This window comes from Tamandua tetradactyla, chromosome 22, assembly GCF_023851605.1.
Source record: "Tamandua tetradactyla isolate mTamTet1 chromosome 22, mTamTet1.pri, whole genome shotgun sequence".
Lineage (NCBI taxonomy): Eukaryota > Metazoa > Chordata > Mammalia > Pilosa > Myrmecophagidae > Tamandua > Tamandua tetradactyla.
Genome location: NC_135348.1, coordinates 12,486,678 through 12,499,102, shown reverse-complemented (window position 1 = coordinate 12,499,102; position 12,425 = coordinate 12,486,678). Strand labels below are relative to the sequence as shown.

The 12,425-nt window shown below is 47.7% G+C and overlaps 1 protein-coding gene and 1 long non-coding RNA gene across 2 annotated transcripts in view; both read right to left on the bottom strand.

Moving 5' to 3' along the window:
- The window catches only part of DCHS2 (dachsous cadherin-related 2), a 300,220-nt gene extending 296,130 nt beyond the window's left edge, over nt 1-4,090 (bottom strand). The window contains exon 1 of the mRNA XM_077139745.1: nt 3,371-4,090. Within this exon, the coding sequence (XP_076995860.1) occupies nt 3,371-3,424 (54 nt within the window). The 5' untranslated portion in view covers nt 3,425-4,090. The remainder of the gene's footprint in view (nt 1-3,370) is intronic.
- A 1,265-nt stretch (nt 4,091-5,355) lies between these two features.
- Nucleotides 5,356-6,222, bottom strand: LOC143666043 (uncharacterized). Its single transcript, XR_013167328.1, has 3 exons — nt 6,057-6,222; nt 5,575-5,741; nt 5,356-5,471 (listed from the first exon to the last, which is right to left on the bottom strand). It is a non-coding gene; the product is annotated as an uncharacterized LOC143666043 (long non-coding RNA).
- Between the last annotated feature and the right edge of the window lie 6,203 nt (nt 6,223-12,425).

Here is a 12,425-nt window from a genome sequence, read left to right as displayed (position 1 = left end):
AGGAATGACACAACTTGAGATCGCCTACAACCTCTCCAGTTTGAAGGGTATGTAATAGTAGGTAAGGCGTGATGATGGGCAGACAAGGCGGATGACAGGGGGTATAAAATAAGGGACGTATGTAAAATACCAAAGGCCATGGCAACCATAGTGGTCAAATTTGAGGAGAATCAAATATGACACTAAGATTTAAGGAAACACCTCCTTCCATAATAAAGTCTTTTACTTCCAAAGCTGCCACTGGGACAGTCCCTTCTGGAAAAGAGTCCCATGGCGCTGCTAAGAACCACCTTACTTCATGTTGCCGCTTCCTGACATCCACCATCACCAGCCAGACCTCAGGAGAGCTAAATAAATAACGCTGCTGTTAAATCTGACCACGCCCTAGGGAGCATTTTTGAGTCTCTATTTTTACCCCCATAGTATAGCTGATACAAAGCTCACATGTTTAGAAATGTTTACTAAAGTTTAAGGGATCAATACAAAGGAAATAATACCAGTAGATATCCTGAATCAGAAACAAGTTACAAGTCCATGAAGCCCAGTAATTATCAGGCCTTCCCATCTCTTAGTCTCTTCCCAGATGGTAGCTACCATCTTCAGTGCATACTGTCTTGGCAACCGCCAAACATAGAGACTCCTCAAGTTCAGAGAGCAAATAAACAAGCAAAGCCAGAAAACCTACCCTTTACCCAACTGATTGATAAGGGACATGATCTTATCCTTTACCCCTGTAATTCTCAGCAGTGCAAAACGCAACCACCCCAACAAATGGCAAATACACACCTGAAGATATACCAATTGCATGCACACACATATAGAAAGCAGACATTAATGAAAAAAAATAATAAAATTACAAAAACAGCTGATTAGATCAAGTTTAGAAGATAAGAATGGTGGCAGGGAAAATTAGTTCAATTTTGGAAATGTTAGGTTTGAAAGGCCAAAAATACATCCCATTAGAGTTCCATACCAGGTAGTAAAATGTTAACCTGGAGCCTGTAAGAGAGGTTGATCCTGGAAAGTGGGGGGAAAAAATTTGAAATTCTAGGAATACAGAAGAAGAAATTGTAGAAAAGAGAGAAGTAAAAGCAAGACAGAACCTTTGGAAATGCCTCTCTACCACACTGAGTGTGTGGTAGCAAAGAAAAAAAATTAATAGGCAAGAGAGGGACAGAAAAAAATGCAGTGACACAACAGCAGGGAGGAAGATGGGTTCAAGAAAGAGGAGGGGGGCAGTGGTCCAATCTACTGCTGAGAGAATGCAGGAGACTATAAACTAAGAAAGAAATTGAATTTGAGAAGCAAAGGATTATTGATACCTTTCGAGAGACAAAATTTGGTTGAGTGGTGGGGGAGGGTCTGATTATAGGGGAATGAGAGTAACCATGAAGCAGAGGCAGGGGCATATGCCGTCCATTCACAAGGTCTGACAGTGAAGAGAAGGAGGTGACTTATGGAACCAGAAGGAATTTCACACGGCTGCTGTGGAGAGGCCAATAGAGAGCCTCGTGACAAAGAGGGTCTCTGCAAACTTGAGGGGACTAAATCACAGGAATTTCCAAAAATTCTAATGAGCGCAGTCTAAGACCATTTGTAGCGGTACTTGGTAACCTAGAAAGGGTTTTTTGCAATTGTTGGAGGTGAAGTACTACACTTGAGACAAGCTGGATCCAGCACATCCCAAGTCATAACAATGGGATAAACTCACACCTCATGGCAGATTCTCCTCAAAATTTCAGAAACATCTGCAAAGACAGGTTCCCATAAAAGCAGTCATAATTAATCTACCCTGCTCACATCCCTTAGAATAGCTGGACTATTTCATACCAAGATCCTTAGGGTCTTAGAGATGGAAAAAACCATGGAAGTCATCTAGTCCAACTTCTCACCTGTAATGACTGCATGTTCAGAAACCCATGACAGAAATTGTTGGTGTGCATGTGCTCCTCCACGTGTTCCAGCCTCCACTGTAGTATACCTAATGCCAAGTGCATTAAAAACACGTGATTGCCAATGGGTAATGGGACTTGGATGGAAGAGTACAAGCCACTCCCAGGCCTGGTCCTATCTTGGTTGGAGGACCACAAGCCAAGCTGCATCAGACCTTATGTGAGAGGATATATAAACTTTGATTGTTAGTTTATGGATTCGTCTGTTGCAGTAGCTACCATTTATTAATTTCATGCCTCCTTTTAATAATCTAGCAACTCAGAGTTCCCAATTATACTTGTGAAAAGGATGGAGATTATAATTATTCTCCACAGACCCAAAAGATTAAAAACATAGAAAGAATCATGTAGCCCATTTTTACAATACAGTAGCGCCTCACTTATCTAAAAATTATTATTTTAGATCTAATGTATAAAGCTAAAGCCTCAACCCCTTAACTGAAAGCCAGGACGTAAGCAGAGATTTAAAACAAGCCAGTCTGCAAAGTGAGCTTTAGAGCTTCATTCACAAGTTAGCCGCTCAGTTTCTAATTACTATCTATTCCAGTTCTTAACATTCTTAGAAATCTGGTTGTTATCTCACATCAGATAAGAAATAGGAAGCTGGAAGCACTTAGGAGTGGTGCCAGAAGGAGGCACAGGAGAACAAAACAAAGCAAAACATTCTTACAGTAAAGATGAGATCAGAACAATTCTAAAAGGCAAGACACCTAAGTCAAAAAAAAGGGTAGCGACCCATTTCATAAGAGACCATTCACTCCAATGCTTCTTAGAGTCCTCAAGGCAACACTGGCAGGAGCTCAGTCCACAACTGATGCTACAAAGACTTGATGTCTTCAACCAACAAGCTTCTGAAGAAGCTTGATTTTGCTTACGGAGGTCTGGCTTCCTTCTGATTTGCACCCACATCAGTGGGAGGAATCACCCATCGTAGCCAGACTGTGTGAGGGCAGTGTGTCGGTTTTGGGGGTATCCTTAATAGCGTCCTAAGGAAATAAGGACCTTCTGAAGAAGGTGGGCAAAGGTGGAAGGACTCTCTGGAAATGGATACCCAAAACAGTTTCAGTGTTTAAAGGAATATACACTTCGTCATCTGAAAAGCTCCATCATGCCAAGCCACCTTATTTTCCCATTAATGATACCCCCAAAACCGACACACTGCCATCATATAGTCTGGATGGGTGATTCCTCCCACTGATGTGGGTGCAAATCAGAAGGAAGCCAGGCCTCCATAAGCAAAATCAAGAACCTTAGTGATCATTCAGTCCAATCCCCTGGCAAAGAGGAACTTGAGCCCGTGTTCCCTGCTCTCAGGAACACAGCCAGGCACATTACAATTCTCCTTCCCTGGCCATACTCACAACCTCCCCGACCCTTCCCATGGCCTCCTGGTTGATCCACAGGCCTGAGGCACTCACCTGCAGAAAACAGTGTCCAACTGGGGCATGTTCCTCTAGGGTAGCATTGTACATCTGCCTCCGGAACACGGGCTCATTGTCATTCACGTCATCCACGGCGATGCTCACCAGGCAGGTGGCAGAGAGCGGGGGTTCTCCGAGATCCTGGACTACCACTCTCAGCTCCACTGCCTCCTGGACCTCTCGGTCTAGGGTCCGGATGGTGCTGATCACGCCATTTTCGGGATCGATGGTGAAGGACGGGCCGCAGCCCTCGGGGTTCAACACAGCCTCTGGGCTGCAGCGAGCGGGAGGTTGGAACAGAGTGTAGCGCAGCCGGCTGTGGTCGGTGCCAGCCTCGTCTGCATCCGAGGCAGTGACCCACACCACCGCGGAGCCAGGGGCCACGGCCTCGGACACCGAGGCTCGGTAGTGTTCCTGGCTAAAGACCGGTGGCTGGTCGTTCACGTCGGCCACCCAAAGCAGCAGTGTCTCCTCCGTGCTCAGGGGCGGTGACCCCGCATCCGTGGCTACCAGTCGTAATTCATACAGGTCGCGGCTCTCCCTGTCCAGGGGCCCCTCCACGCAAAGGAAATATACCCCAGGGGAGCCGCCCGGCCGCAACGCAAAGGCTCCATCGCCGCCCTCCAAAGACAAGGAGATGTCCCCGCCTCCTAGACCCACACCAGGCTCCCCGGCGGCCTCCTCTTCCTTCTCTGGGTCGCCGTCCGCGTCGGACACGGAGACGCGAGCCACGTAGTCGCCGGGCCGGGCGCCCTCGGACACGCGCGAGCCGCCGCCCTCGGTCAGGAAGAGCAGGTGAATGGCGGGTGCGTTGTCATTCACGTCCAACACGGCGATGGACACCCGCACGGTGGCCACCTCGGGCTCGGCGCCCCCGTCGCGGGCCTCCACCACCAGCTGGTGCCAGGCCTGCGCCTCGCGATCCAGCGGCCTCCGCACGCGCACCACGCCGCTCAGCTCCTCCACGGCGAAGGCCGCCGCGTCCCCCAGGGGCCCGCCGCCGCCGCCGTCCGCCCCGGGCGCCTGGCGGGCTCGCAGGCTGTAGCGCACGCGGCCGTTGGGCCCCAGGTCGCGGTCGGTGGCGCGCACGCGGCACACCTCGGCGCCCGGCGGGACGTCCTCGCGCACCGCCGCGCGGTACTCGCCCCGCTCGAAGACCGGAGGGTTGTCGTTCTCGTCCAGGACGCGCAGCTCCACGCGCAGGCGGCCGGTGCGCCGGGGCCGGCCGCCGTCCCACGCCTCGATCTGCAGCTCGTGCGCCGCCGCCGTCTCCCGGTCCAGGCGCCGCAGAAGCACCAGGTACAGGGGCTCCAGGGCCGAGGAGGAGTCGGGCGGCGCCGGGGGCGGGGGCGGGGGGCCCCGGGCTCCGTAGCGCAGCTGGAAGAAAGGTCCTGCGGGGTCCTCCGGGAGGCCGGACGCTGGCAACAGGGTGTAGCCCTGGACGCTGAACGGGCCCGCGTCCGGGTCGTGGGCACCTGGCAGGCGGAAGGCGGTGCCCGGCGGGCTGAGCTCGGAGACGTCGAGCCGCAGGGAGTCGCGGGGGAAGCGGGGAGAGTGGTCGTTCACGTCGTTGACGCGGATCTCCACCTGCACCACGGCGCCCAGCAGCGTGGCGGCCGCGAAGCTGTAGTGGTCCCGCCGCTCGCGGTCCAGGCGCCGCGCGGTGCGGATGATGCCGGTGTCCGGGTGCACGTGGAAGTCGTCCAGCAGCGGGGAGTCGTCCGAGTCCTCCGACAGGAAGAAGCCGCCCCCCTCCCGCTGCTGCGCGGCCGGCAGCCCCGCGCGGATGTCGCCCACCGGAGTGTCCGGGGGAAGCCCCTCGTCCACCGACAGGCGGAGGTGGAACACCTGGGCAGACGAGCCCGAGGCCACCCACAGCCACGCGTGGATGATGAGCCCGAGCAGGGAGCGCTGCCCCTTGGCGCCTCTCCTCCCGGGGTGCAGGAGGCGCTGTCCTGCGGGCGCCCCCCCGTGCCGTCGCCCTCCGCCCGTCCCCCGGCCAGAAGGGCTCATTTCTTCTCCAGCTCCTTGGGAAGGTTCCTGGGGAACTGCCAGCTCGTGGCCCAATCGCAGAAAAATCCTGGAGCCTCTTCAGTGCCTAAGCCAAAGAAGAAAAGACTTTGTCAAACAAACCAACAGACCCAGGAGTTCTCGAGGTCGCATCTGCAACTGGTGAAACGCGTCTTCTTCCTACGGCTCACCCGGAGAGGGACGCTCTAGCTGTCTCCGCCGCTGCAGCCAGCTCTTCAGCCCCTGGATTTCTTTAAACGAGTCTCATCTCTTTTTCTGTCTCCGTGTATCCCTTTTCCATCTGTTCCTTGTTCTGCTGGGTGGGTTGTTTCCCCCGGTGAAGTCAGGTGCATTAGTCCTTTTGCCAGAAAGGAGGAAATTGTTTAAAGCGCACACGCACAGGGAGAGGATGGGGGTCGGGTCGGGGAAGGGGTGGAGTGAGGCCGGGAGGGAGGGCGCGGGGCCGGGGAGAAAGAGGAAGGGAGGGGTGGAACGGGCTGCGACCGCGGCGGCTGCTGGGGGGCGCGGGGTTGGGGCGCTCCGGGCGGTGTCTCGTGGCGCCGAGGACCGCGCGGCTCCCGGTTCGGCCCCCTGGGCGCCGGCACCCCACCCCACCCCACCCCCCCACGCACCCCGCCGTGTGACGCGGCGCACGCGAGGGCAACAGTCTAACCTGCAAGCCGCGGCGCTGCAGCACGGGCGCTTTCGCTGCTGGGCCAGGGAAACGAGGAGAGAGCAACCGCAAGAGAAAGGACCCGGAGATTTGGACCGTAGGGCTGCTGGGGTCTGTGCCCCGGTTTTTCGGGCCAAGTGGAGATGAACGGAGGGAAGAGAGGGAGAAGGGAGCATCCTCTGCACGCTTTCCCACCCCCACCCCCCACCCCCACCCCACCCCACCCCGCCCCTCTCATCGCCTAGACGGTCCTCCAACTGTCCTGACGCTTGGCTCCGGCTGAACCGAGTGGGTGGGGGTTATAAGCACTTTGGGAAGCCAAACTTGTGTTCTCCATTTGGACGGAAAAATTCGTCCCCAGCGGAAGGACAGATGGAGTCAAAGGCCTGTGCACAGCTGGGGCCAGGATGACTGCGGGGCGGGATTCGGGGTCGGGGGGAGCGTGGGGGAGGTGGAACTTGGAAAAATCTTTGAGAAAATCGTAGAAATCTGTGACACACATGGTGCAAACCACGCTTTATTATGCCGCGCTACTACTCGGCGACGTGTGAGCCTCTTGTCACTCCCCTCTGCCACCAGGAATGACGACAATAGATTCGGCTTGCGAGCCCTTTTTATGCATTCAGCGCCATCACAACACTTCCAGGATGTTTTACGATGCTGATTTATGGGCAGAAAGACGGGTGACTGAGGCCCGACCACCTACTTCCCAGTTGCTTGATCACACACAGCCCCTAAGCAAGGAAGTTTGCAGGCCTATTGATAGCACTTTCAAAACTACCTTGTATCTTAGCCCAAGGAAAATGCCAGTAAATCGTCATGGTCGCAAGTTTCCTTCAGTTATCCATAATAATCAGTAGAAATTGATAAATGGCCTGTAATAAAGAATACCTGAGGAAGGACTCTCTTCCCTCTTAAGAATGACTGGTCATATTTAATAAATGGTTTCTGCAAATTTGCATTTAGCCCAGAAGGAAGAATTAATTTTCCTTTCCTTCAGGGAGAACCAAAAGCTCTGCACAGCCGTTCTTTGCAGCAGCACAAAGAAGGTGCTTTTTAAATATACAAATAGAATTCTATATAATTGCTAATTCACAGCCATGCCTTCTTCTACACCTCTGACAAAATAATTAAAATGTTATTTTATATCAATTGTGTTGAATGGAATTTGAGACATTCTTAGAATAATGTCATTTTCCTTTCACTAATGAAGTCTCGTTGCCATCAAGGAGACTCATTCCTAAATCTATAGTTTTCTTTCACTTCAGCCGCTGTAACCTCACTATAAACTAGCACCTCTGCCTCCACTCTTGCTCCTTTGTAAGTGATTTTCAACAAAGCATCTGTCCCCGTTAAAACTTGCCAGATGTGTTCCCAGTATACTTGGATTGTGATAGGACTTCTTCAAATCACTCAGGATCCTAGCAAGCATGGCCCTACCCACCTTTCTCTCCTGTCTCAAACCAACACTCTGGAGCCAGTCACACTGTCTCCCGTCTGTATTCCATCCGTCTTGATATCAGTGAAACTTATGCTTTTGCATTGTTTAGAACCTTTCCATGCCTGGGAGTTCTTTCTTCTGCTTTGCAAAGATGTCTCTTCTTCATTCGGTTCTCAACTCAAAACACCCTCTGCTTAGAAAGACCAACGCTGACTGCCCTACCTCCAGTAGCTTCTCCCCTATAAACTCTGTGTCCCCATATTTGCTTCACAGATTCCATCGGTACTGGAAACTATTTTAGTCATCTATTGTAATCTCAACTATTTCTGTGCGCTTTAAACAGTGCTTTATCCCATCATCTTGAATAGTAAGTACCTGGTAATAATGGTCTCTAGACACTAAATATGTATTGAATGGGTGGTGAAAGTTGATAGAACTGATAGATGGATATGTCTCTTAAAGGACGAGAGTAAAGCCAAAACTCAGAATCAATTAGCCATGATTGATTCTCTCTCTGTGGGAATTGTATCTTTGCAGTCTTACTCATTGTAATTCTATAAAAGGCTCCTTGTTCTATCACATTATTTTACAAAATCTGTTGCTATCTACTGTTTACTTGAAATCTAAAAATAAAGGGAAAACAGCTAATTTTTCTGCATCTTTCACTGACACATTCTTTATAGTGGTTTAGCTTAGAAACAAATGGAAAACCAGGAACTTCAAACATCTATTTTCCCATTAGTTTTTAGACATTATCATTCAAGTACGTACACTCCAAGTTCCCCTGCTCACTTCACACTACCCTTCGTTGAATGCCCCGAGCAACATTCTAGAATTGAGAAGTCAGTTTTGTGGAATAAAAGAAATAAAAGAATTTCTCAAGTGAAAAAAATTTTAGCTGAAACAAGAACCAACAGCCTGTCAGAAATGATCTGTCAAGTGTGACCCTACTCGGGGAAATCTCATGGTAACTGGAAAGAGTTCTGGCTTTGAAACCATACAAACCGGATTCTGTTTTATGATTTTGGATAAATTATTTAAATCCACCTTTCCCAGTTTGGGTTGATAATATATTTAATTTACAAAGATGTGTTGAGCCTTAAATGAGATAACGGATGTGGAGTAACACACAGAGGGCATTCAATAAATACTACTTCCCTTGCCCTCTGTGTGATACAATTGTTTTAGGGGTTAGTGTTTTGGGATTCTCAGTGATATCAAACTCTGACCCCTTACCCCTCCCCCCACCCGCATGTGTGAAGGGAGAAGATGTGAAACTCTCCACTATTATTGAACAGAAACTGTCATAAACAGAAAGCCTCAGGACAGATCTTCACCAGTTGTTCAGGAAGACCATCTTCAAAGATGTCTTCTCCCAGACTGTAGGTGGTTGTCAGCTTTGTAATTAGTTAATGTAAATAATGTAAATTGTTACCTAATGCCATACACTGTTCAAAGCACCTTATTGAATCCTCACATGAACAAGTTAAGGAAGAAATTACAATTATTGTTCCCATGTTACAGAAGAAGAAACTGAGGTCCAGGGACACTACAAGTAACTTGACTGGAATCACCTGGGTTTTAAGTGGTAGAATTAGGATGGCAACCCACTCAATCTGGCTCTAGTGCCCATGCACTTCCGAGCTCTTCACTTGTCATTTCTTCTTTTTCTGTAATTTTCTTTTAGCAGATTATCTTCCTTCTGATTTCTCATTGAAATCCATAGAGTAAGAGAGAGAGTTTTAGAATGACATGGGATAACTACAGAAAGAGGAACTTTGGACACCATGTTTCCATGAAGGACAGGGAGGCACAAAACAGCCACAGGAGGGGTAACTACTTGAGAATGCTACACACACACAAAAAAAAAAACCCCAACCATTTAGAAGTGGTGCTTAGGGACAAGTGAGAAAGGTCTTCAGGAATATGTAAGGTTTCTCCCCATCTTCTCCCCCAGGGGCCGGGTCCTCTGAGGGGTAAGGTAGGACACCACGACAACAGACCCTTCTCCAGCTCACTTGCATCATCTTTCTGAGAAGGTTTGATCAGAATTGTTGGAAGCAATATAAAAGAAGTAGAGGTGATTTAGTTTTGATATAATCTGTACTTAATATCTACGTATATCGTGCCCTTAAAATCTTAAAATCAGAGTATGGAAATCTTAATAGGTAGTCAAGTCTCTTAGGATCTAAGCCACCCAAGAAACATGATAGCTCGCTCCTCATTATTTTAATGTTAGGAACTGATTCCACATTTCACCCGTGTTATTTTCTCCCCTTAGAATGGTTAAATTTTTCAGAATATTTGTCTCTATTTCTGATATCAACATATATTGATTTTTCTCTGATTCTTCAGGAAGATGGAGAAAAAGTGGTCAATGATTTCTTCATACCAACATTTCATCATATGGTTAAAGGGAACTATCACATAGCTTATCACTAAGTAGCTTTAGATATACTATATTAAATCAAGTTTCTCAAATCTAGTAGAAGATGGAATATAAAAGTTACATTTATTGAAGTTCTCCCTGTGTCTGAAGATTCCAGTAAGACTCAATCTGAGACAGAACCCTTAGCTAGTGGAATTCTTGCCCAATTTCCTTCAAGACCCCTTCTCTCTCCCAACTTGCCTATTCTCCACCTCAATTATTAATGCAGTGGACCAACTTCTCATTGCTCCTTCCCCCAGGCCAGGAATGGTCAGTCAGATCTGCTCAAATCCATATTCTCTGAGATTTGGTTCCTCTAACTTTGTCTTTGGCATGCACACGCCCTTTCTCCCACCTTGTCTTGCCCGAAAAGCTTTCTTTAGATGAAATAGCCCCGGCTCTTTTTCTTCCCAACCCTGTAATCATTTTGTTTTTGTTTTCTGAACTCCTTCCAATTTCCCTATACATAGTTCAAGATATGGAAACCAAAACCACACACCACTTTCTAGCAGGGTCTATGCATTGCCAAACCCAGGGAGGCTAACTGCCTTCTTCAATCAGAAATCAAAGCCAAGTCCCACAGGTTCTCACCAAACGGATGTCAGAACAGGTGCAACACCCATTGCAAGCAAGCAGTACCTTCTGAGAAGATGATTTTTCTGTGTGGAAAGGTAGTTTTACTTGCTTTCATTCAAAGAAGTAGAGGTTATTCAATTTTAATATAATCTGTACTTAATTTTACGTTAAGTATTATATGAGGTTCCTCCCTAATTTTCAGGTTAGTTTAGAATATTCATGGATTTATATAAAGCAGCATAAAGGATATTGCTAGGAAAAACAAGATATATAGCAGTAAATCCTGCTCATTTTTTTCTGGCCATAACTTGTGTGTATGATGTAAAAGAAGGTAATGTATTCCCTGGGACAAAGAAAGTTCACTTTTTATATATATGTATATATATATATATATATATATACACACACAATATATGTTATAATAATTCCAGGCAAGAGAAAGCAAAGGAAATACCCAGGATCCTGCCAATCCCACAAATATCCAGTGAGAAAAACACCTGGATTCTCCCCAAGCCACAGTTGTTCAGTTGGAAAATGCCTGGATCCTATTGAATCAAGGCAGTCAGGGAAAAGAGCCACATCCGGCCCAGTGTGTCTGCTTGGTGCGACACGCACACATGAATCCTATTTGATCAGGACACAGTTATTCTGGAAATAAATAGCTCCTGCTGGATGGAAGTGCAGTTCAGGACTAGTGCACACAGATGGGGATGCACAGATCCAGATACTATCTATGAGAAAACCCTTCCATACACACACGTTTGGTAGGAAACTCATGCCACAGATTTTTGGTCATGTCACTCTCTTGGTTATTTTTTTTGTTTCGTGTAGCATATATGGATCTGGCAAGGTCCTCTCCTGGTCTAAGTTTGTCTGTATCACGCGGAATCTGCATGTTCCCAGTCTGAGTCTTTAGGTTCAGTTGTATGTGTGTGTAAAGAGCAATGCAAAGCCAAACTGCCAACCTTGTTTTTCTTTATTATGTGTTATCGACAACACAATAGCATAATCACAAACAGAAATGTTCCAGGCCTTTCTAAACCTCGTACACTGAGAGAACAACCTTTTTATTTACATGGGCAGGCACCGGGAATCGAACCCGGGTCCTCTGGCATGGCAGGCAAGCATTCTTGCCTGCTGAGCCACTGTGGCCCAGGGAACAACTTTTATTTCAAACATCCCAACTTACATTTTCCATAGATTTTCATTTTTTAACATATATTTCTTTTGCTGCTAAGGGTACATATTCTCTACATTTTCCCAATAATCTTTCAGAAATCCACAATAAATATATCACTGATTGCCCTGAAGCTAACCTGAAAATTAGGCAGGAACCTCATATAATACTTAACGTAAAATTTAAAAAATGCTTGTATTTAATACTTCCCTATCTTAAGGCGTGCAGAATTTCTTACAGACATTATAATTAATAAGTTAATCATTGCTTAATACGTTTATAGATGTTTTTAGATTGAAATCCTAGCTAATTTCAACCTGTCCTCTGGGGAGTCACAGACTTCAAATTTGAGGGCTCTAGAATTCTGAGGCTTTGGGACAGGCTCCTTCACCCTACGACTTTCCCAGAAGACAGGATTCCCAGCCCCGGAGGCCTGACGGGGAGAACTGCTTCATGAATTTGGGCATTCCTCACCTTTCCTCCATTGGCTATCAATTATTTGTTTCCCATAATTATTTGTATCCGGTGCCAAAAAGAGAAAAACTGAACAGTAAAATTCCAGAAGCTCTCAGCCTGGCAAGATAACATTTAATTAATAAACCATGGTCTAAAAGGAAGCAGAGCTGGCTCCCATGGCCAGCGATATCCATTCTGACCACGGTTGCATGGAGTGTTTTAGCCATCAGACTGAACGCCAGGATATCTGTAGTAACGTTACTGCATTTGCTGGAGCTACTCCTCAAACCC